Source organism: Pithys albifrons, chromosome 2, assembly GCF_047495875.1.
Source record: "Pithys albifrons albifrons isolate INPA30051 chromosome 2, PitAlb_v1, whole genome shotgun sequence".
NCBI lineage: Eukaryota > Metazoa > Chordata > Aves > Passeriformes > Thamnophilidae > Pithys > Pithys albifrons.
Genome location: NC_092459.1, coordinates 112,074,577 through 112,096,605, shown reverse-complemented (window position 1 = coordinate 112,096,605; position 22,029 = coordinate 112,074,577). Strand labels below are relative to the sequence as shown.

The following is a 22,029-nucleotide window of genomic DNA, read 5'->3' as shown; positions in this document are numbered from 1 at the left end:
GGGTTACTTGCAGATGTGTTTGATAGAGAGTTGTAAGTTTCAAAACAAGTAGGTTTGTGCACATTTGTGAAAACTCACGTCCAGAGAGAAGCCAAAGGCCTATGTGAGGGTGGGGAAATCCAGGGAGACTCAGCCATTCCATATTTTGTTGGAATCCTTTGCCTGGCAGTATTTTAGATCAGAATAAGACGTGTGGCTTTTACCCTGCCATCAAATCCCAAAGGTCTGGGTTGGAGGTGGGGAAGAACTGAGTGTAGAGTAAGTGATGGGAGACCAGAATTCTGGGGCTTTCTGGAGATGCAGGGAGGGTCTGAAAAGTATTGAAAATACCACCCATCATTTTACTTTTGGTTTCCCTCCCTGCATTTTCCTATTTCTTGTCCATCTCCTTTATGAAGTATGAAGCACATAAAATCCTCTGATACAAAAAAACCCTACTGTGTGAAGCTGTGAGGAATTTTTTTCATGTGATAAAAACTCTTGCTTTCAAGTGATGTCTGGTCTTAAAAACTGTGCTCAGTGAGATCTTTATTCAAAACAAATATTCTTGTAATATCTGTATCTGTGCTGATATGCACACAAGGCAATAATGGAGAAGGAATGATATATTGGTGCTCAACAAAAAAATTCCTAAGTATTTTCAACAAAAAAATCATGTAGGGAGTGCAGTTCAATAGAGAAAACTGTCTTTCAGAAGGTTGTGAATGTCACTTTTTACAACATCAACTTTATCTCACTGAATTTTGTACCTTAATATTTTAAAAAACTTTAAAAAAAAATCTTTTGTTGGGTTGTTTATATAAATTATTTCAGTGGGCAAGTAGGTTTGTTCAGACAAAGCAATGCTAGTCCAGACCTTGCATGTCAGTGTGAACTAATTAAAATCATATTGTGCAACAGGTCAATGGATCAGGAAGTTGGCCTTTTAATTAGAAGATACAGATATATAAAAAACCCTATTCTTTTTGGAAAGAAATAGCAAAATTAGGAAAAAGAATCTAGATGTGAGGAAAAGAAATCAGAGCCCTGGCTGTCTGCTGAAATCTGAGTTAAAAATGAGCCCTTTCTTTTTTTGCCTCACCCAATGAGTTACGTAGTGAGAGAGTTGAGGCTTCAGATGGTCCCTCATTAAGGGTGGTTGGGCTCATCCCTGTGGTGGCAGCTCCTGCCCAGGCTGTGCATCCCTCAATCCCCAGAGAACAAACACCAGCCTGGGCTCCCCACATGGAGAATCCACATCTGGGTTGTATTTGCTGTCAGCTGAGACCTTTCATCCTCCCTGATGCTTCAGCTACACCTATTTTTGTGGTTGCTGCTATCACCACAAACAGGCCCTTTGCCAGCCTGGAGAGGTGTCATCTTGGGACTGTTTTCTTGTGAGCCTTTTGAGCCAGTTATTGTTTGGCTCTCTCTCTTCCATCTTAATAATTGAAAAACATTTATTTTCAATAACATGTAGGTGTTGGGTGCTGTTTTACCCCGGAGCATCAACATAATTAGTAAAAATAATAACAATAAACAGAGTTGAGATGGTAGAAGTGCTCCTCAACTTTTTTGGGAGGTTTTCATCACTTCAGGAGGACGGAAAGCAGATCTGGTGCAACCAGGGATTTGTTTTGTGAGGGAAACCTGAGCAGGAGGTGGGACTGCATAACCTGCAAGGTCCTGTCCAGCCTGATTTACTCTCTGACTCTGTGAAAGGATGTGTTTTGAAAACAAAGTGCATTAATAGTATTAAAGCCAGTAAATCTATGATGTTTTACTGGAGTGAAAGACATCATCTTTCCATGGGACCTTGACCAGCTTGTCTTTACAGTGTGATCCTGGAATATTTCTGCTGTGGGACCATAAGTTAACCACAGGTCTGCTGGAGACTGTCTTGTAAAACTTTGATTCATGCAGGTTGTGGGGCTCAGTAATAAATTGCAGGATTTGGGTTTATTTGAGCATGAGAATGGGGTTTTCCCCCTTTGTTTGCAGGCATTGCTAAAAATCCTGAAAAATTCAAATAAATGAAATAAATGCCAACCCAAACCAATACTTAAAGGGTGCATTTACCTTGTTGTTTATTGTTAGGGCCTTGAATGTGCTTTTGAAGGAAATCCCCTGACTCTCCTCAATGCTTTGGTGTTCAGCATTATCAGGTACCTTGGAGCACTTGAACTGGGTTTCTTTGGGAAAAGTAGGCTGGAGAGTGTCCCTCATACATTCCACTGGAAATCTGGCATTCAACCCTAGGACCAGATAAGCCCTAGCCCCAAATAAAAATAAATAAAACAGCTCAAACAAACAAAAACCCTCTCCACCACCAAAAAGCACCCAAATCCTGCATGGTATTTGTACAACGGCTTCTCCCCACCAGCTGTGCTAATCCACAGGTGTGCTCTTATTGGTTCCCTGTGTTTGCTAATGAAGATGTACCCAAAGTGGTAAATTTTAATGGAAAAATGCAGATGAGGCTTAATGGGCCCTTTGTATAGGTGGCAGCTTACAATGCCCTGCCCAATTCCCTGTGGTCTCTTCATAACCCAGAGTACAACTTACTATTTGCCAGCCTTTGGCTACTGTGAAAGTAGTTAAAGCTGTTTTTCAAAGTTTACTTTCTGACAGTGGGTGGATTAATATTAGGAATTATGCTGAGATTTGTTCTGCATTTGACACCATTGACACAAGCTATTAAACTTGGTTTTGTTGTTTTCCAAATATGAATGAAGATTCTGTGCTATGAATGTTTCCAGAAAGGAGGATGATATTCATAGAATCATAGAATCAATTGGGTTGGAAAAGACCTTAGAGACCATCAAGTCCAATCCTTGGTCCAACTCCAGTCTCTTTACCAGATCATGGCACTCAGTGCCACAGCCAATCTGCGTTTAAAAACCTCCAGGGATGGTGAGTCCACCCCCTCTCTGGGCAGCCCATTCCAATGCCTGATTACTCTCTCTGTGCAAAGAATTCTTTTCTGATCTCCAACTTAAATTTCCCCTGGCAGAGCTTGAGCCTGTGCCCCCTTGCCCTATTGCTGAGTGCCTGGGAGAAGAGACCAACCCCCCCCTGGCTAGAACTTCCCTTCAGGTAGTTCTAGACAGTGCTGAGGTCACCTCTGAGCCTCCTCTTCTCCAGGCTAAACACCCCCAGCTCCCTCAGCCTCTCCCCACAGGACTTGTGCTCCAGTCCCTTCTCCAGCCTTGTTGCTCTTCTCTGGACCTGTTCCAGCCCCTCAATATCCTTTCTGAACTGAGGGGCCCAGAACTGAACACAACACTCAAGGTGTGGTCTCACCAACGCAGAGTACAGGGGAAGGGTCACTGCCCTGGTCCTGCTGGCCACGCTATTTTTGATCCAGGCCAGGATCCCATTGGCCTTCTTGGCCACCTGGGCACTCTGTTGGCTCATGTTGAGCTTCCTGTCAATTATTGAAGTGGAATTGTTTCCCAGGGTCCATCACAGGTTTTTGCAGCTATGGAAAGCCAGTGTTGCCTTTCCTTTCACTTTATTCTTTGGCATATCAGAGTATTTGCTTCTTTCTAATGGTATTGGGCTGCAGGTTGGATATGAACCACCTGTGAGTGAAAACCCAGTCAGTGTAATATCTTTGAAACATTCCAATGTAAGTTTGCAGAAACAGATCAGCTCCTTGCGATTTTAATTTCTCTGCAAGCTTTTTAAACTGGGACTTTCCATCTCTTTAGTACAATGCTATAAATGTACCTCATTTCCCCCTCCTCGCTTTAAGGAAAGCTGGGAAGGAAAATCTGGAGGCTTAAGTATGATACCAAATATCATAGGATAGATAATGTTCAGTCTACTCATGATTGTAAGTGCTGTCTTTAAAAGCTGTATTTTTACATATTGGAAATATGCACATTTGAATATGTTTACTGCAACTTTTATGGGCTCATGTTGAGCTGCTTTTCCATTTTAAAGCCGCGACTCGGTGCTCCTGTATCATTTCACTAATGTTGCTCAGGCTGCAGAGCACTCGAGATGCTTTGGCCAAAGTGTTGCTCAGAATTACCTCTCTCAGAAATCAGTGGCTATCGATCCATATCTGTGGAATGTTGCCGTGGAATGGCTGCTGTTTGCTCGTTAATCACTGCAGCTCACGGTGCTGGCACCGCGGCTTGTTTGTTGCATGTGACCATCACTTTATAAATGTCAATAAAATCAAGACAAAACCCTCCAGTACAACTGGAAGTAGCGACTCAGTGTTTTCCTCATTATTTTTGGCAGCAGAGTAGTCTTACAAAGCTGTATGCAATAAAACACCAGCCAACCGAGTCCCACACTGTGGCTATAATTACATATTTTTGCTTGCTAATCAGTAGAATTTTTCTGTGTACACTATTATACTTTAATGGTTCTGTTGCAACACCAAATTTACTACAATGTTCTCTTGAAGAAAATGGCACATAATGATTTTGTATTTACTACAAGAAGATATTAAACTAAATAATACATAATGATGCTGCACAGATTAACCAGCTCTTTAGTTCTTCTGTTCCTTATCTATCCTTTCATGGTGTTTTAGGACAAACATAAAGTTATTTGGGAGGGAATTACCAGAATTGCCAAACTGGTAAATATAGCCATCTGAGTGGGATGTCTTGTTTCTTACTCCAAAAAATATTAGATTGTAAATTCAAGCTCTGTTTAGGACTTTAATTTCCCTTCCCACAACTCATGGAGTGTAAGGAGGGGTTGCAGCCAGCTCAGATAAGTAATAAGTTCATTAATTACAGGCTTGCCTTTCTTGTAGGTTAAAAAAGCTTGTGTGGGACTTGATTAAACAAGCTGTTGTGGTGTGGCTGGGGAGGGAACAGCTCGGGGAAGAAGCTCCTCATGCAACTTCTGCAATCAGAGGCTTCCATTCCCTCTAAAGGTCACTTGCTCTTGTCAGGCTTTGTGTCCTTCTCCTTTTTTTATATTATTTTGGTCCAAAGTGATTACACTGCAAAAAAAGCCAAGTAAAGGACAATGTGGAAGCTCTGCAATCTCACATTCTTGCCATTATCTTGGTTTTAATTCTGACATTAAATAAATAAATAAATAAGCAAAACACTCAAGGGTCTTAATTCCTTTTGGTTTTATTCATGGGTCGCTTAATTTCCACTTGATCATTGTGAATATATCTGACAATTTTAAGTTAGTATAAGGCTTTTTCCACTTGCCTTGGAAGCAGAACTTCCCTGTCAGAGGCAATCTGTGCAGGAGTGGGAAGGGAAGGCCTGGGCTGCTGGTGGCAGCTTCCCCCTTTGCTGCACGTCCACTTAATTATGTGTGAAGGTTGTGCTCGTGCCTCTAATATTTTTATAGGTTTGTCAGATTCTGCGATGCAACCTGACATATTAGTGAGGGTAAATGGCTTCTCTTCTGCATTTGATTTGCATTGTGAGTCTGTACCAGGGCACGAGAGTGTTTTTATAGGGGATGTTGTACTTTGTGTATGTGTTTTTCTTGCGTGTGGCTGGAAAACAGTTGACATTTTAGCGTTGCTGAGTGTTGATTGTGTCCCAGATCTCTTAAGTTATCTTTTGGCAAGATCTCCTAAGTTATCTTTGTCTTGCTCGTGTTGCACATATGATTTGTCACAGCCTCTCAACAAAAGGAAGGAATATTTGAGACTTTTTATGGGTAATTAGTTCTCAGGCTTGTGTTAAAATGCTGTCTGAAAGAACCTTCTTCATACATCATTTTCTGGCTAATCTAGTGTTTACCTTTTGCTTCCTTTGTATTTATTCCATTAGAATACATTGTAATGTGTTCAATTGGATTTACCTATTGCAAAGCAATTTCTGTATAATTAATACTGTTAATTAATCTGGCTTGAAACAGCACTCCAAATTGAGAGGATGTTTCTGTGATTGCAGACTGAGAAGTATCTCCACCGAGTTTTTCTCCCTTCAGTGGTTCATGATAAAAGTAAATAAGTATAAATGAAAATGGTCCAGGAAATAGGAAAAGCCTCTGCTCCTCAGTAAATAACCTGGAGTATTCCTGTGACCTTTCAGCCTTGCTGCAGGCCAGAGTATCTCCGTGTTGATACTCCTTTGCTCATTCCAGCTGCTTCCCTAATGCAGAATTCCTCCAATCCCTGTGCTTTTTTAAGTCCCTTTTGAAGTGTGCCCAGCACTGGGTGTGCTTTGCCTCTGTCACTGACCTTTCCTCTGGTGCTTCCTCCATCCTCTCTCTCTCTCACAGGAGGAGTATCATGGAAATCTCCATGCAGATTCCGTGCTGCTGCATGTTCAGGTTGAACCTATCTGGGTTAGAGGGGAAGGGAAGAGATGACTCTTGAAAACAAACAAAGAAATTGCTTAAAAAACTGCTTGAACTATAATATTTGAAGTTGTAAGTCACAGAAGCTTTTTCTTGGCGGATCTGCAGGATTTTTCAGGGAAGTGGAGCTATTCACCTTGCACCACATACCTCCTTTGTCTGGCTCAGGCTCAGCGTCTTCTCTCAGGTTTTCTCAAAAGCTTGAATGAATTCTTTTAATCCAGCAATGACATTTAGTGTTCTGGTGCTTGGTGCACCCTATGGCTAAAAGAGAAAAATCACCTTTCTCCCATGTCTGGATTGGTTTTATTTACTTAGAAGTATTTTTCCTTCTGGAAGGCTTCAAATCCACAAAGACCTATGTGAGAACACCTTTCCTTCCATGTTCTCTGGCAAGAAGGGCTTGGATCACATCCCCTTGCATTTCCATGGGGAAATTTTGTTTTAAATTTTCACTGTACCTTTAAAAGTCTTCAGAATGACATGCCAGGAGCCTTTTGGGCTGTGAGGATGCACCACTGTTATGAGGCTCCCTTTTATACAGTCATTTTACAATTATTACTTGGTAGCCTTGCTCTGTCTAAATCCTTGACCTCTGCCTGTCAACTGCTGGCTGATCATAGTGAATAAATTTGTATAATCACTGCGTGATGGCTGCTTAATAACTGCACTCCAAATATGCAAATACATCTTCTGGCTTAATACCATTCATCTGCTGTGACCAGCCCCTCAACTTGGTGGTTTTGAAACATTTGCAAGTAACAGAACACACCATTGTGGTGTCCTGTCCTTCCATGCTGAGCCCTAAAGGACTGGAAGCTACAGGGAAGGAAAAGATGTAATTACAGAACAAACAAACAAAACCACAAGAAAAAGACACATCTAACAACAGAGGAAAGGCTAAAAAAACTGAGATTGTTCAGCCTGGAAAAGGGAAGGCTTTGGGATGACTGAGGGGTGGCTTTCCAGTACCTGAAGGGAGCCCACAGGAAAGATGGAGAAACTTTCCTCAAGGGCCTGCAGCGACAGGACAAGGAGGATGGATCCAAACTGAAAGAGAGTAGTTTAGATTTGACATCAGGAGGAAGTTCTTTGCTTTGAGGGTGGAGAGGCCCTGGCACAGCTTGCCCAGGGAAGTTTTGGCTGCCCAATCCCTGGAAGTGTCCAAGGTCAGGCTGGACAGGGCTTGGAGCAACCTGGGAGAGTGGAAAGTGTCCCTGCCCATGGCAGGGCGTTGGAACTGGATGGTCTTTAAGGCCTCTTCCAACCCAAACCATTCTATGGTTCTGTCTGTGTGTGTTATAAATAGGGGCGAAAAAACCCCAAAGCTTCTTTAAAGACTATAGAAGGTATTTCTATTTTCATCCTGTTTTTCTAGGTTAGGAGCCTGCCTTTCCTCAGAATAACCTGCAGTATTTATTTCCTTCCTAATGATGCTGTCTGCATTACACAGGGAGCTGCCTAAAATCGGGAGATACAAATTCAAATGCTGTGATGAGTCTGAGATGCTCACAAAATGCTGACCAAAAAAACCCCAAAACACAAAACACCAAGGGGAAATGCAGATCCAGAGTGATACAGAAAAGACGTCTTGCTCAGCTTTGGGATTTTCCAGTGCTGAAGAGTTGGAGGAATATCCTGTGGAATATCAGTAATTTTTTTCTCTGATCTTGCCCTCCTCTTTTAAGCATTTTCTTTGTCCCTCACATGAGATTGGTTGCTGAGACAGATGGACAATGAGTCTCACCAGTTTGCCCATTTCTGTGTTCTTTATTGCAGAACATTTGCAAATAGCTTTTTAAAAATGAGATCTGATTTTCATTGCCCTTTCAGGCCTGCTTTTTGTCTAGTTATTAAATACTTATTCCTTCACTATTTCTCAGTATTTAACTTAATATTTCCAAACAACATAGGAGGAAAAATAGACTAAAATACACTAGACAGATGTTGGTATGATGGTAGTAGCCTGATGTCTTCAGTGGCTTAATAGCCATTGTGGCTAGAGAGAATTTCAGGGAGATTTTAAAGGCAATAGTGTGGTATTTACTGAAGAATGAGAGTCCCGGAATAATAGCACAGTGACATAAACAAAAATCCAGGACAAAGGAGGCCAGCAGAACCAGGGAAGTGACCCTTCCCCTGTACTCTGTGTTGGTGAGGCCACACCTTGAGTATTTTGTTCAATTCTGGGCCCCTCAGTTCAGAAAGGATATTGAGGTGCTGGAGTGAGTCCAGAGAAGAGCAACAAGGCTGGTGAAGGGACTGGAGCACAAGTCCTGTGGGGAGAGGCTGAGGGAGCTGGGGTTGTTTAGCCTGGAGAAGAGGAGGCTCAGAGGTGAAGGAACCTGAAGGAAGTTCTAGCCAGGTAGGGGTTGGTCTCTTCTCCCAGGCACTCAACAATAGGACAAGAGGGCACGGGCTCAAGCTCTGCCAGGGGAAATTTAAGTTGGAGATCAGAAACGAATTCTTTGCACAGAGAGAGTAATGAGGCATTGGAATGGGCTGCCCAGAGAGGTGGTGGATTCCCCATCCCTGGAGATTTTTAAACTGAGCTTGGCCGTGGCACTGAGTGCCATGATCTGGTAAAGGCGCTGGAGTTGGACCAAGGGTTGGACTTGATGATCTTGAAGGTCTTTTCCAACCCAATCGATTCTATCATTCTCTGATTCTATCCCAGCAATGAAATGTATCTACATCTTTAATTCAGTTTATCCAGCTGGAAACAAAGTGCTGTGAGGGAAGGATTTTGGAGTGGCCAAACCCACTTCTTTGGGGTGATACCTTGAAAGTTCTTAATAGTTTGGGAAGCCACGGGAGTAAGCTGAGAGGAAGAGGAGCTGAGTTTGGTTTGAGAGCGCAGAGCAGCCTGAATTCCCCCAGCCTGAATTCAGCTCATCAATTCCCTCCTTGTAAACAACAGCAAGTTTGGTGCTCGCTGCAGGGAGGTGTTTGGGGCTGAGCTGTCTCCCCTCCATCTGGAGAGGAGTGTGGCGTGTCAGGTGTCTCAGCACTAACACAGTTAAAAGGGAGGGGATGGTTCCTTCACACATGCCTTAATGTCAGCAGTTTGGACTGGGAAAAAAAACCCGGGAAAAACACTATTGGAGCTTTTCCTACTTTTTTTTGCCTGCCAAAAGTGTGACATTCAGACAGGTTTATCAGCCCCGTGTTTCTCTGAGCCCTTATGCTGCCTGAGTGGGCTGACAAAAAGTGTGAATCCTCCTGACATTATAAATCCATCCCCCAAATTGGAGCGGAGCACTTGGAGACTACAAAAGATGATGTCAGAAGTGTGAGAGAAAATGAACACCTTCTTTATTGTTGGGTCGTTTATGGGAGGAATTGGCCAGTTGTGACAGATCAACTTTTACTTGGCTTTTCCTTTGTTTTCAACACGAGGCTCAGGGATCCTGAGATATTTAACAAAAATAAAAAAGCTGCCAAATTTTGGGAGTTTACTGCTGGTTTGTGTTTTTGTCAAAGCAAGAATAATTGGCTGTGTGCAGTAAAGGTGGGGCACTTAAAACTTAACAGGTCCGTGGGTAAGTGAACTTTGTTTTGAATCACTGTTGATTCCTTTATCCATGTGGGTTTTTTGCCTGTTTATAGCATGGACATTGATTGTGTTGGATCCATCAGCTGCTTTTGTTCTGCTTGACTGTGAAGTACATCCAGCTAAGGACAACCTTCTCCTCAAACAACCAGGTTTTAAAATTTAATTCCCAGCACTTTTCACCGTGGCAGGCGAGCGATTCCTGGTGCTTTTTAATGCTAAATTTGGAGGTTCTCAGCTAAACAGTTCTATAAAATACAAGTTGCCCACGTCAGACTTTGCAATAAGGAGCAGTTTGGTTCTTTGCAGCAGAATAATGACTTTATTATGTCTTTATTATCAATTTTCATTCAGCTCCCTCTGCAGCATGGCTGGTTGGGAGCACCCCAAATTTGAATCCTGGCTGCACCGAGGCCCCTTGTGCAGCCTCAGAATGTTGATTCTTCAGAAAAGAAGGCACTCAACAGAGATTGTGGAATGCCACATTAGGTAATCAGTCACTTAAGCATCAAGGCTTCCAGCTCTCATTTTGGTCTTGATTTAAGTCAGGTGTAGGCACTGAGAGTTTCTAAAAATACGAATGTTTAAGGAACTGTAAATGTAGATTGTCTGTGATGAAATGTGAACCTCATGCAGAGGACCAGCCAGCTCAAAATAAATGGTTCATCTGTGCTTTTTGTGTTTAAAAGGGAGAATTTTAAGGCTAAAGCAGATGATGCTTTTAAACTCTTATGAGATCTTGGCCAGGAAGTGCTGTATAATTGCTAAGTATTTAAAATTAATTATGTTGGAGGCCTATAAACCAGTGCATTGATTAAAAATCTCCAGTTCATTAAGCTTCCCAGTGGCAGAGGCCATCTCTGGGATATAAAGTGCCACCCCAGCTCAGCCTGGCATCTGTGTTGGGATCTTTTTAAGATGCCCACCTTTGTTCATTAGACCAGCAGCTGTTGTCTCTTGCTGGGCAGGATTTATTTCCCCCTGACATCGCTCCCAAAAGTGCAGTTGCAATTTTAGCAGCACTTGATTACAGTGAACTTCTTAGAGGTGGTTTTGCTTGTTGTTTTTTTTGTTTTGTTTTGTTTTGTTTTGTGGTGGGAGTTTTTTTGTGGGTTTTTTCTTTTTTTTTTCTCTGCCAGTTGGTTTTTTGTTGTTGTTTTGGGCGAGTGTTGGGGTTTTTTTGGTCACCCACATCTTTGCAATGCGTGTTTTTGAAAGTCCTCCAGGACATGTGGACCAGAGACACCTCAATCTGGGCAAAGCAGCTTCCTCCTGTGTGTCCCCAGCAGTGTCTCTGAGATAAGGACATTATTCTGGATTTATTCCCTCCTGGCATTCACCATGTGAAGGAACAGCACCACCTCCCACAGAAATCATGCACAGGTGACTTTCTTAAAGGACTAAACCTCCTGAAAACGAGAAATAAAAATCTAGGAAAGCACCGAAGAACAGGAATTACTATGGAAAAAAAGACTATATAGAATCTTGAGATGTAACAGAGTAAATCTGCATATGTTGTTTACATCTCTTTGTTCAGACTCTCACACAAGGTCACAAAAGAAATTTGGGCCTTATTATTCCTGGGGGAGTTGGCATTTTTTTGCTGTGGTGTTTGATTACCTTACCCTTTTTTTATTACCATCTGCAATGCAAGGCTAGTTTTGCTGAGGTTATTTTTTTTGTTAAGCAGCATCCCATGATACCCCTAATTCTGGGTTTCCTGCGCTTTTGCTTCATTTGCAATTTTAAGAGATTTTCTGTAAGAAATGGGTTTGTTCTGTGTTGTACACCAGTAAATTAACTAGGGGTTTTTTTGCTATATAACTTTAACCCTTTAATTCTAGAGAACAAATGCAATTGCTGCACAACAAGTTAAATAAGAAAGGATTTAACCTGTTATACCCTACATTGTGCAGTGAGATGGATGGTGTCAAAGGTTCCATGTTTTTGTTTAACACATTGTTATTAATGCCCTGTCCTTTTGCAGAGGAGTTTTATTTTGATCCATGATTTTATTAATGTATTTTAAGCAATTACTTCCATGTGACTTCATTGTGCAACCAATGCCATTGACTGCACTAGTTTTGAAAAGAGTTTTTCTTCATTAATGGCTTCTGCTGAATTGTTGGGAGAACAAAATGCTGTCCCTGGTGGCTCCTAAAACTAATGGAAGCATGCAAGGAAATTGCTAATATTATTTTTCATGGAAAAGATTTGGAGTAGTACTTTTAATGGCTTTACACAGACATGAACAGCTCGAACTACGGAGCTGAGTCTGAAGGTTCTCGAGCTGTTTTTCACACAAAGAAGTACTGGGGAAGGAGCAGTGGGATATGGTGGAATGTTTTCCAGGTCTCCTTAGAAAAATACAGATGAGCATCTGTTCAGCCAACTCATGATAGAGATGAGATATCTGCCACCAATATATCAAAGGTTCTTCACTGTCCTATTAATTTGGCAGCTTGCCATTATTATCATGGAAATCTCTCCCTCCCTTACTGCACAATAACAATATCTTTGGCCGTCATTTTTCACTCCTGAGGTTGTTGCCATTATCTGTAGTTTCCACAAAGTTTCCATGTTAGAAGTGCTTCTGGTTGGTGCACACTTCCAGAAAACAAAAGAGCTCATGTAAATGTTTTGTGAATGCCTGTTCTATATATTTTTTGTAATTAATGCAGCTAAGACATGTTTTAGCAGAGGCTGAAGGATCACATTTAGATTTGTTAATCCACTCTACCTTTGCCAATTACCTTCTTTGTGTTATGCAGAGTGCTTGGATTTGGCAATGTATTTCACTGCTTGGCTTTTGCTTTAAGAACTATCAAACTTGTGTTCTGGAGTGTATATTATGTTATTGGAAACACAGAGTATTTCTTACATGTTTTATTGAGTTATCATATTAAATAAAAAATGAGCATGTAGATCAGAGGTCAATTCTGTTCATGTATTTAATAAGGTATGGTAGAAAAAGGAGGTTGGTCTGAACATTTGGGGTTGTTTGGTGGGTGGGTTTTCTTTCCATTGGTGGTGTTCTCCCATTCCTTTGTCAGTCACTGAAGTACCTCAAATGCTGATTTCTACTTTTCCATCCATGCCTGTTTGGAATATTCAATCATTTTCTGTCTATTTGTTTGGCTTTGGCAGATGTCTTCCCTTTTCCTTATCACATGTCAGGATTGATTGTGATAGAATTGATTTTCCTGTTAAGAATTCATTTTTTTCCCAAAAATTCTTTCATCTTCCTGAAGGCTCTTTGGATTATAAAGGTTGGGCACAGACCTGTGTGGAAGCAGCTCCAGGAAACTACTGAAATACCATTTTTTTCATGGTTTCTTTTTCATGGTTTCCTTTGTCTGGTACTCCTGGAGGTGAAATATTTCTTCCTCTGAAAAGGATCCTGCAGAAAATTCCAGTCCTAAACATCTGTGCTGTTTTTATGTTGATGTCTCAGGAAATACTAAAGTTGGGAAAGATTGTGGTGGTGGTGCTTATAAAACTGTACTTGAGGTTGGTTTCAGCGCATCCAGGTTTTCCTCACCTGCTCAGGTCAGGAAACCATTTAGTAATTAAGTTAAAATAATTAAATAGGATATTATGAGCACAGGAGGGATTTCAAACATTCTTTCTTCCCCCTCGAGGTTACAAAATATTATTCTTGCATTAGCATCTGTTCAGCAGAGATTTTGGGGAAGTTAAAACCAAGTTCAGCTAAGGTAGAGCAGGAAGAGATGGTGCACAGTGAGCTTAGAGCTCATGGCTTGGCATCCACGTTTCTTTTCTATGAGAAAGTTTTAGAAAACTCCATTGGAAGTGCAACATCACATGATTCTGTAATTGTCCAAGGTGTTTCAAAATGATAGTTTGAAATCAGTGGCACTGTGTCCAGGGTGAGGATGGAGCATCGCCAGGACGTGCTTATCCACTGTTACTGTGTCACCTGAACTGCAGTGTAGAACTCCTTAGAAAAGGCAATCAGGTTTTTAACACTTAGTAAAAGAGGGTTTCATCAACTTGAGGATGTTCTCTGCCTCTCCACTTGGGGATATGTGGCTTCAGGAAATACTCAACACCTTAGGAAACCAGTTGTGCCCTTACTACAGGAAGGCCAATAGTCATTTCCATTCCAGCTTCAAAAACCATCTCATGCCGAGGGGTTTTCCTTCTGTCCCTGCATCCTGGTGGGCAGTGAGTGGTTATCAGGGATGCTGAGTGCCCAAGCTTTGGATTGCCCAGATCTGAGCCTGTAAAAACCTACAGTTTATTCTGTGCCTCTCTTGAAAGCCCCTCCACACTTGGCTTTTCAAACCTGTTTTGGTTTAAATGCTTCCAACCTGCTGTTGGGCACTGCTTTAACTTTGAACTGGTTAAACCTGAAATAAAATCTGAAATAAAGATTGAATGATACCCATGCAGAATCTTTCTTGCTTTTCTCCATGACTGTTTGTTCAGCCTTTATGCTTGAGCTCAACCTTTCTGAGATGCTATTGTAGTTTATCTGATGATTATTTCCCCCAGCTGAACTCCATCGTTGCTGCTGATTTAGGGCCTTTCTGTAGTTAATATGTTCATGCAGACACCATTTCCCTTATTATTTTGTATCCTGTTTCTGCAACTTTTTGCTATAATTACAGTAAATGATTTCTTGGATTGCATGTTGAGAGGGCAGGATTGCTGTGCCAGCAGCCTTGGTTTATTCTTTTGCTGGCTCCTGAGGGTAATAAGATCTATGCACTCTACTAATTTTCTTGCATACTTAGCTGCAATTGCAACCTTTAGTAATGATTTTTTAATTAACTCCAAAGTATTGCATGAATAATGCAAAATTTTGGAAAAAGTGCAAAAAGGAAAAAAGGTGGAAATTGGGCATTTTTTAAAAAATTTCCAGTCCATAAGCATCATTCCTTGGAATTTTTATATGAGGTATTAGTGGGGCAATGACATTAAATGATTTGCACGGTTGTAGCAGTGTCAAAGGTAAGTAGTAAAAGAGAATTTGGTGTGTAGATGAGGATCACACTTGTTTTTATAATTTCTTAATACCCCCCTGATGCCTGTTTTCTTAAATTTTTTCATTTTTATAGAATTTAGAAGTACTTGTAACTGTAGTAAAAAAGCAAATGTAGTGTGTCAATATTTCTGGCAGCTTAAGTTCATTGTTTATGTATCCTAACCCATGCCATTCATCAGTAGCTCAAATTCTTTTAGTGTCTAGACATCTTTTCAAGGTAGAAGGCTAAAGAACATCCAAAGGCCTGCAGAACAAGACATAAACATAAACCAACAACTTTGGGTCTAAGAACACTGGAAAACCTCCAAGAGCCCCTATGTGTGCTGAGGAAGACAAAAATGAGGAACAGGGTCCCACTGACCCCAGACTCAAATCCTGAGGGGGTGTGACCAAAAGCTGGACCGAGAGATGTGTGAACTGGGGATTGGGTGGACATTGTTATAAAACCCATGGAAGTCAGTGTTCAGGGGGGATGTCATCATGTATTCCTAAAAGCCCTAAGCCCAGACATTAAAGAATCTACCTTTTCATCTTGTCCCACACTAACTTGGCTCGGAGTCTGTTTTATGGGGTCTCTCACGGCATCACCCCCTTTCTAACACTGAAGTTTTTCCTGCATTACCTTTGCTAAGTGTTTTCTTTCCAATTAACAGAAGTTGACTGAACGTTCTGTTTTTGAAAAACGCATTGACTAATATCGGCTGAAAAAAATAAAAAAAAATTTGAATGTTGACTTGCAGATCAGAAATGGAGCATTAGATGTTTGTGATGATATATTTAAGTGAAAGTAAAATAAAAAGTGGCTGTTCTAAGTGCAGTGTGGCTTTGCCTTGCAGTGGATGGCTGCATACACAGAGCTGCTGGACCCTGCCTGGTGGCCGAGTGTCGCAACCTGAGCGGCTGCGAGACAGGACAGGCCAAGATCACCTGTGGCTACGACCTGCCTGCGAAATGTAAGTCATCCTTCCCTCTCTGCACGTGTGTTTGCAGGTTCCAGCCTAATCCAGCAAGGTATTCATTTGAGAAAATTAGCAGTGAGACTTAATTAAGCGTGTTCTGCAATGATGTGCTTCCCCTCAAAGCAATTCAGGCTTTTCACAGCGATTGTTCCACCTGTGCTATCCGATGGAAACTCACATGTCCCTAAAACATAAAGCATCTTTCATGTTTCTTTTCTTATTTTTTTTACTGCAAACTAAAACATATCCTTTCATATGCAATAATAAAGGATTGGAAATGCTTTCTGAAGGATGAACAAAATGTACATTATCATATTTAAGCTCCGCGGAGACGGCGTTTGAAATGTGACATATTTTGTATTCCTTGTGTGGATTCCTTGATTGGGAATACTCAGAGAGCCCGGGAGATCAAAGCCAGGCATTGTGTTCTCAGCTGCTCCATGGCATCTGATTGGCAATTAGGGCAAAGGCATCTGTCACACTTTAGCTTTCAACAGAGTGCAGCTCAGAGCTGGAATGTTTTTTTGCACTTTGGAAGTGGAATTGTCAGAATTCCCAGCCCGTTTCCAACAGGGTGTTTGACTGTGTTGTGTGGATGTTGAGCTTGGTTTGGGAAACACTCCCATGTTGACATCACATTGGTCAGAAAGCGAGAAACAAAAGGTAGAAAATCTTTGCAGGTTGTACTCTTACAGAATAGAACATTAAGATCTGAGGATAGAAAAAGCAGAAAAACATTGCAAGCAGCATAGATATAAGTTGAATTCAAGCTCTTTTGCTCTTTTTTATATGCAGACTGCATTAGAATTGGGGCTCATTCAGAAATATTTAGATGTCTCTGAATTGCCATGTGAAACCCAATGCAGGTTCTCTGTAGGTTCCTGTGGCCTTCAATGCCTTGGGTACCCAAGAAAACTGAATTCCCAGTCATTTTTGGCACCTTCTGTGGTGATGACGATGATGAGAGCTTTCAATTATTTCCTCAACAGTGGTAATTTCAATGTGCAGGAAAACTTTGCTGTATTTTATATGTAGTTTTACCACATGTTAATGGTTGATTTGACCAGAGGTCAGGGAAATTGTTGAGAAAGATTCAATGTGGTGGTTAAATTGAGTTTGTGTATGGCCCAATTCTTCACCAGCTTCTCATAAAAGGGGTAGGATGGTTGAATGGCATGTTGTAATTTGCTCCACAGGGGATTTTTGATATTTAATTCTTCCCCTTTAACAAAATAATATCTTGGGAGGGACAGAAAAGCTGCTCATCCACAGGTGCATAGTTCCTCCCATGTATTTTAGTGGGGGAAATGAAATACAAGATAATGAAGCAACTGATTGTGTTAGAAAGAGGAAAGGGGATGTCAGAGGTGTGACCTCCCTTTAAATTTTATAGCAGTTCCGGGGGTTGCTTAAATCAGGTTTGAAGAATGGGATCCTGTTTGGAGGCTCTAGGAACATTTTTGTTCTTCATGGAGGAATAATAAACAAAACAATGAGAAAACCCATTATCAGTTGAAGGTGGAAATAAAACCTGTAAACAAACATGGAGAAAAGTCAATATTCTGCTTAATCAGTATTATTAGAAAATGAAATTTATCTGTTTGTGTACAGGAGACCAACTACAATACTCCACTAACAGTTTTTTGAGTAGTGAGCTGTTCATTCTGTTGCCTCTGCTCTTCTTGTGACTCCACTTGGATAAACAATTATAATAAAACTGAAATGCATTTTATAACATGGTGAATTGTTGGGGGTTTTCTCTGTTATTTAAGAGAATTGCAAATGTTAACAATTGTATTCCCCACCCCTGGGATTTTCCCCATCTCAAGTTCTTGATCCTGGAATGCTTTGCTTGGAAACAGCTTGCTGAATTCAGCAAGGCTGCCCTGGGATGGAGCAGCCTGTGTGTACTTTGTGATGCAGGACTGGAGCTTAAGCTGAGGCCTCCATATTAAAGAAGATTTGATATTCAAAGTTCATGCAGCATATTGCTTTGTTTTATAGAAGACTTGGAGGAAGCTGGAATTAAATTTGGCACTGAAGGGAAGGTTTGCTTTCTTAGGAAGCTGGTAGTTGGTAAATAAAACCCACTCTGGCAATCTCCTTTAGGATCTATTGCATTTTTATTGAATACTTTGCTGTATTTACTTAGGTTAAATAAGAACAGGTCTGACAAATAATTTCTTTGCGGTGGAAAAATTGAAAAATAATATCTGAGTGAAAAATGCAAAGATTTAGGGTATAGTCTGGCTCTGTCTGAATTGTTCTTGGTGGGTCTGAGTCAGAGATCAGTTTGGGAAATACACAAGCAACAGCAAATGTTCAGGGAGAGAATACATAAAATAGTTTATCTTTTCCCCCAGCTTTTTATTCTACTAATGTGAGCAGACCAAGATTAACGTGTTTACAGCCTGGAGATGTTGCTCTATGAACTTTTCAAGAGATACATTTGGGTTTTTTTATGCCAAAAAGTATTCTGTTTGAAAATAGAAGTGAAGTGAAATTGAGTTTTCTAATTACCAGTTAATGTAACATTCAGTACAGTTTTACACAAGTCAGTGTAATCACCATCTGCCTCCTGTGCTGCAAAAGCCTCCACAAAGCCCCCCCAAATGCCAACAGAGTTATTTGCTGAATACCTAATTTGGTTGATGTCATCTATTGTTGTTTTGCAGCAAACACCTAGGCAGGCACCCAAGTTTTTCCCAGGGCTGGAAAAGGCAGTGCCTTTCTGCTCTGAGACAGTTTCCTTTAATGCTGTCCCAAACCCATCATCAATTATTTAACTCCTGTACTTCATATTGTTGTTCCTTTTAAAGAACAGTTCATTCTAAATATTGTACAACTGCTCTTCAAACAGTGAGCAGAGCTCTGATACTGTCACGCCTTAAATAACAGATGAACATTATCTGCTTAAAGCTCTACAAATGCTTGTTTTCTTTCTCATTTGATTAATAGTCTCAGTTGGCTCTCCTGGCAGAAAATGGTCTGGATGTAAATTGTGTTTATGGCTGGAATGAGGGGTCCATAACAACTTTGTGACTTGTTATCTGCTTGCAGAGGTTCACTATAAAAAAAAAGACACATCAGAGAATGGAGTTCCCTGGTATTTAACAGGCTGAAACCCCACTGAAAACCAGCACAGGGAAGTGGTACCCTGACCTTGGCAGGAAAGGACCCCCAAACTCATTTTTTTTCCTATTGTTGCTAAGTCTAGTAAGAGTTCCTTTCTTTTTTTTTTCTGAGAAATGTTTGAAAATAAAACCCCTAAACCTGAGAAAATAAAACCTTACAGCCTCTAATATGGGAGAGAACCAACTATGTGTAAATCTGAAAGGTGGACTTGCAGTGGAAATGCTGGGCAGTTTCTAATGCAGTGGTTTATGTTCCTAATAAATCTGTAATATTTGGAATATATTTTTCTTGTTTGCTTGATATTTTTAGTGCTTTAAGCACTGTCCCTGAGTAAATACCATATATAGCAAGTCTTCTGGTCCAAAGTCACTGTGTAGATCAGCCTGGAGTAATAATGTGAATGTGCTCTCAGAGACAGTTCCTGCTGTGAAATAAGTAGTTAGGAGGAGTGCTAGTATTAAACACAGTAGGAGGAATCAGCTTTTAAATTTGTTTAATCAGATTAAAAAGTGGAGATTAGAAAGTGGAGATTAAAAAGTGAGAGATTAAAAAGTGTGCTACTGTTACATAGACATAATTTCCAGTATTTAAAAGATGAATATTTGCAGGATATTATTTTAAAGTAAGACTGCAAGGGTAGTGGTTTTTAAATCTCTCCTTATTTTCTTGGAGATTGATCACAGAGCTGTAATTAAAAGGTTGATTATGAAGAAATGGAACACCAAAACTCTATTGTACTCCAAAACTTGACCAGTTGGATAAATGGGGCATAACATTCAAGGATATTATTTCATAAAACTTTGTTTAGTTGCTTAGTTTTATAACCTTGGTTTATAAAATGATGCATAAATTATGTTTCCAATTATACTAAATTTCTGATATGTGAGAGTTGGAAAGTTGCTTTCTTCTGCATGGTTCAGATGGTTGTTCAGTTTGATACCTCCCTATTTATTCTGGGAAAAGGTAAGCCTGAGAATTGGAAAATACATCTGGGAATTGGAAAGGAAAATATTAAAAGTATGTGGACAAGACAGGATTGCTTAGAGAAGACTAACTTGGCTATTCACTCCCAGTTAGTAAAGATTCTTGATCTTCTCCCACAACTGAGGCATAACCAGACTAAAGTTTGATCAAATTTCAGTTGAAAAATGCTGCTGATAAGACTAAAGGTGACACAGTCATTAATAGAATGCAAACTCATGAATGTTCTGATGGTTTGCCAGGAGTGATGTCTTTCTCCTCTTTATCTGAGCTGAGCAGCATCACATTATTGTCAGCATTGTGCCCAAACCGTGGGACACCTCCTGGAAAAATAAATATATAGCTGGAAAAACCCTGGGGAGGTGTTTCCTGAAGCAGCACTGAGCTGCAGCAGCTGTTTGCCATCCCTTTAAATCTTTATCATTGCTTAAATATTTAAAACTAATTTGAACATTAAGCAAAGCAAGTTAATGCCAATCAAAGGCCCAAGACCCCTTTTTCTTGAGCGATATTATTGTTGTTCAGATTCCTTTGGGGAAGGTTTTCTTTATGGTTAACAAAACCACTTACCACATATTTATGTTTTTCCTCTGAGTAGTGTCTAGGTTTCAAAGGTGTTTTTTTTTTTAGAAGCTCATATTATGTATTTTATGGCCATTTTGAAAATAAGTGCAGTCATGTCTTTATTGTGTTTTAATTTGATCTAATTGGCTGCAGTCATCTTAATGACCTGCTGTATTCACCATGAGCTCTCACAGCCATTGCATATTCTGTAAATGTGTTGGAAGGGAAATATTAATGATTATTTCTTTAGTCCTAAAACCTGCTTAGATTTTAGAGAGGGGTTTATGGGATATTGTAAAGCTTTATGGTATCCCCCATGTTCCTCCCACACACACAAAGGGAGAAGAGGACTCGTGGGGATGATGGGAAATGAATTTATCAACTTTAGCTAAACAAGTTCAACCATCTCCTTCCCTTCCAAGTCTGCTCAGGGTCTGCCATCAGTTGGGTAGAAAAGGGACAAGTGGTTGTGAATGAGCAAGAATCTTCCATCACAAGAGGATGTGGTCTTTGTCCTTGGCTTTGAGCCGAGCTCATACACACATTTTTGATGGATAGGTTTTTAAAGTGTAATTTGTGGGTGGCCCCAATGTGTGTGTGTGTCAGTGCATTCCAAGCTCCTGGCAGGCACTGCTGGGAGCCATCATTCCACATCCAGTGGTTCCATTACAGAGGTCTGTGGCTAAAGGAAAAGTAAGGGTGACAGTAAGTGCATCCCTTAAGGAAAGTAGTTTAGAGTTCTCCCTTAAAGAGAAAAGAGCTACCTGGGGTGTGTGTTGTGTCTTGTGACCAATGAGATGCTTTGGTGAATGTGAGGTGAATGGGCTAGCCAAGAATGTCATGACATGTTGGATGTGAGAGGATATCAAAGGTGTGGATGGTACTGAGAATAGATCTATTTACTACTAGGAACTACTTCTACTACTACTATGCTCTATGAGCTATGAGGAAACTTTCTGTGAAGCTATCTTGAATAAACTCTTGTAAGCCTTCTGATCAAAGCCTTCCGATGCCTGCTGTGCCTGAGCTCTTCTGTCCGTCATTCACGCTGCCCCCTTAATCGGGACAAGAGGACCCCGGCAAATGGTGATCCCCCAACGTGCCCCAATAGGAAAGGCTTTGCCCTTGATGCTCCTCTTCTGGGCATCACTTGTTGCAATCTGACCCTGAACACTGAACTCAGGGCAGAAGTGGGCACAGAGACCTTTCAGAGGAGGACTAACCCCTCTGCTCAGGAATTGGGACCACCAGTGGCTTGTGCTGTGTGTGTTAATGCACTGCAATGGCAGGAGCTGCAAACCCAGTGCCAGGAATGTCTCTCCATGGCCTTATTTGTGTAATTCTGGACATCTCTAATTTCTGCAAAAGCCTCATTCTTGGTGTTCCTGGAAGCAGTCCCAGGGCTGAGTTTGCAGGGTGCTGTGCAGGGAGGGGATGGCACCCACGCTGTTTGTGCCACAGATCCCTGGCGTGGGCATCCACCATGCTGGAAACCCCCTGGGTGAGACAGAGCCAGTTACGGGGTGTGAACACCCTCCTAATGCCTA

General features: G+C 41.0%; 1 protein-coding gene across 2 annotated transcripts in view; it reads left to right on the top strand.

Annotated features, from left to right (window-relative positions):
• Positions 1-22,029, top strand: part of MACROD2 (mono-ADP ribosylhydrolase 2) — an 842,575-nt gene that overhangs the window by 235,580 nt on the left and 584,966 nt on the right. For both annotated transcript variants that reach the window (XM_071582106.1, XM_071582105.1), the window contains exon 5: positions 15,680-15,796. In XM_071582106.1, the coding sequence (XP_071438207.1) occupies positions 15,680-15,796 (117 nt within the window). The remainder of the gene's footprint in view (positions 1-15,679; positions 15,797-22,029) is intronic.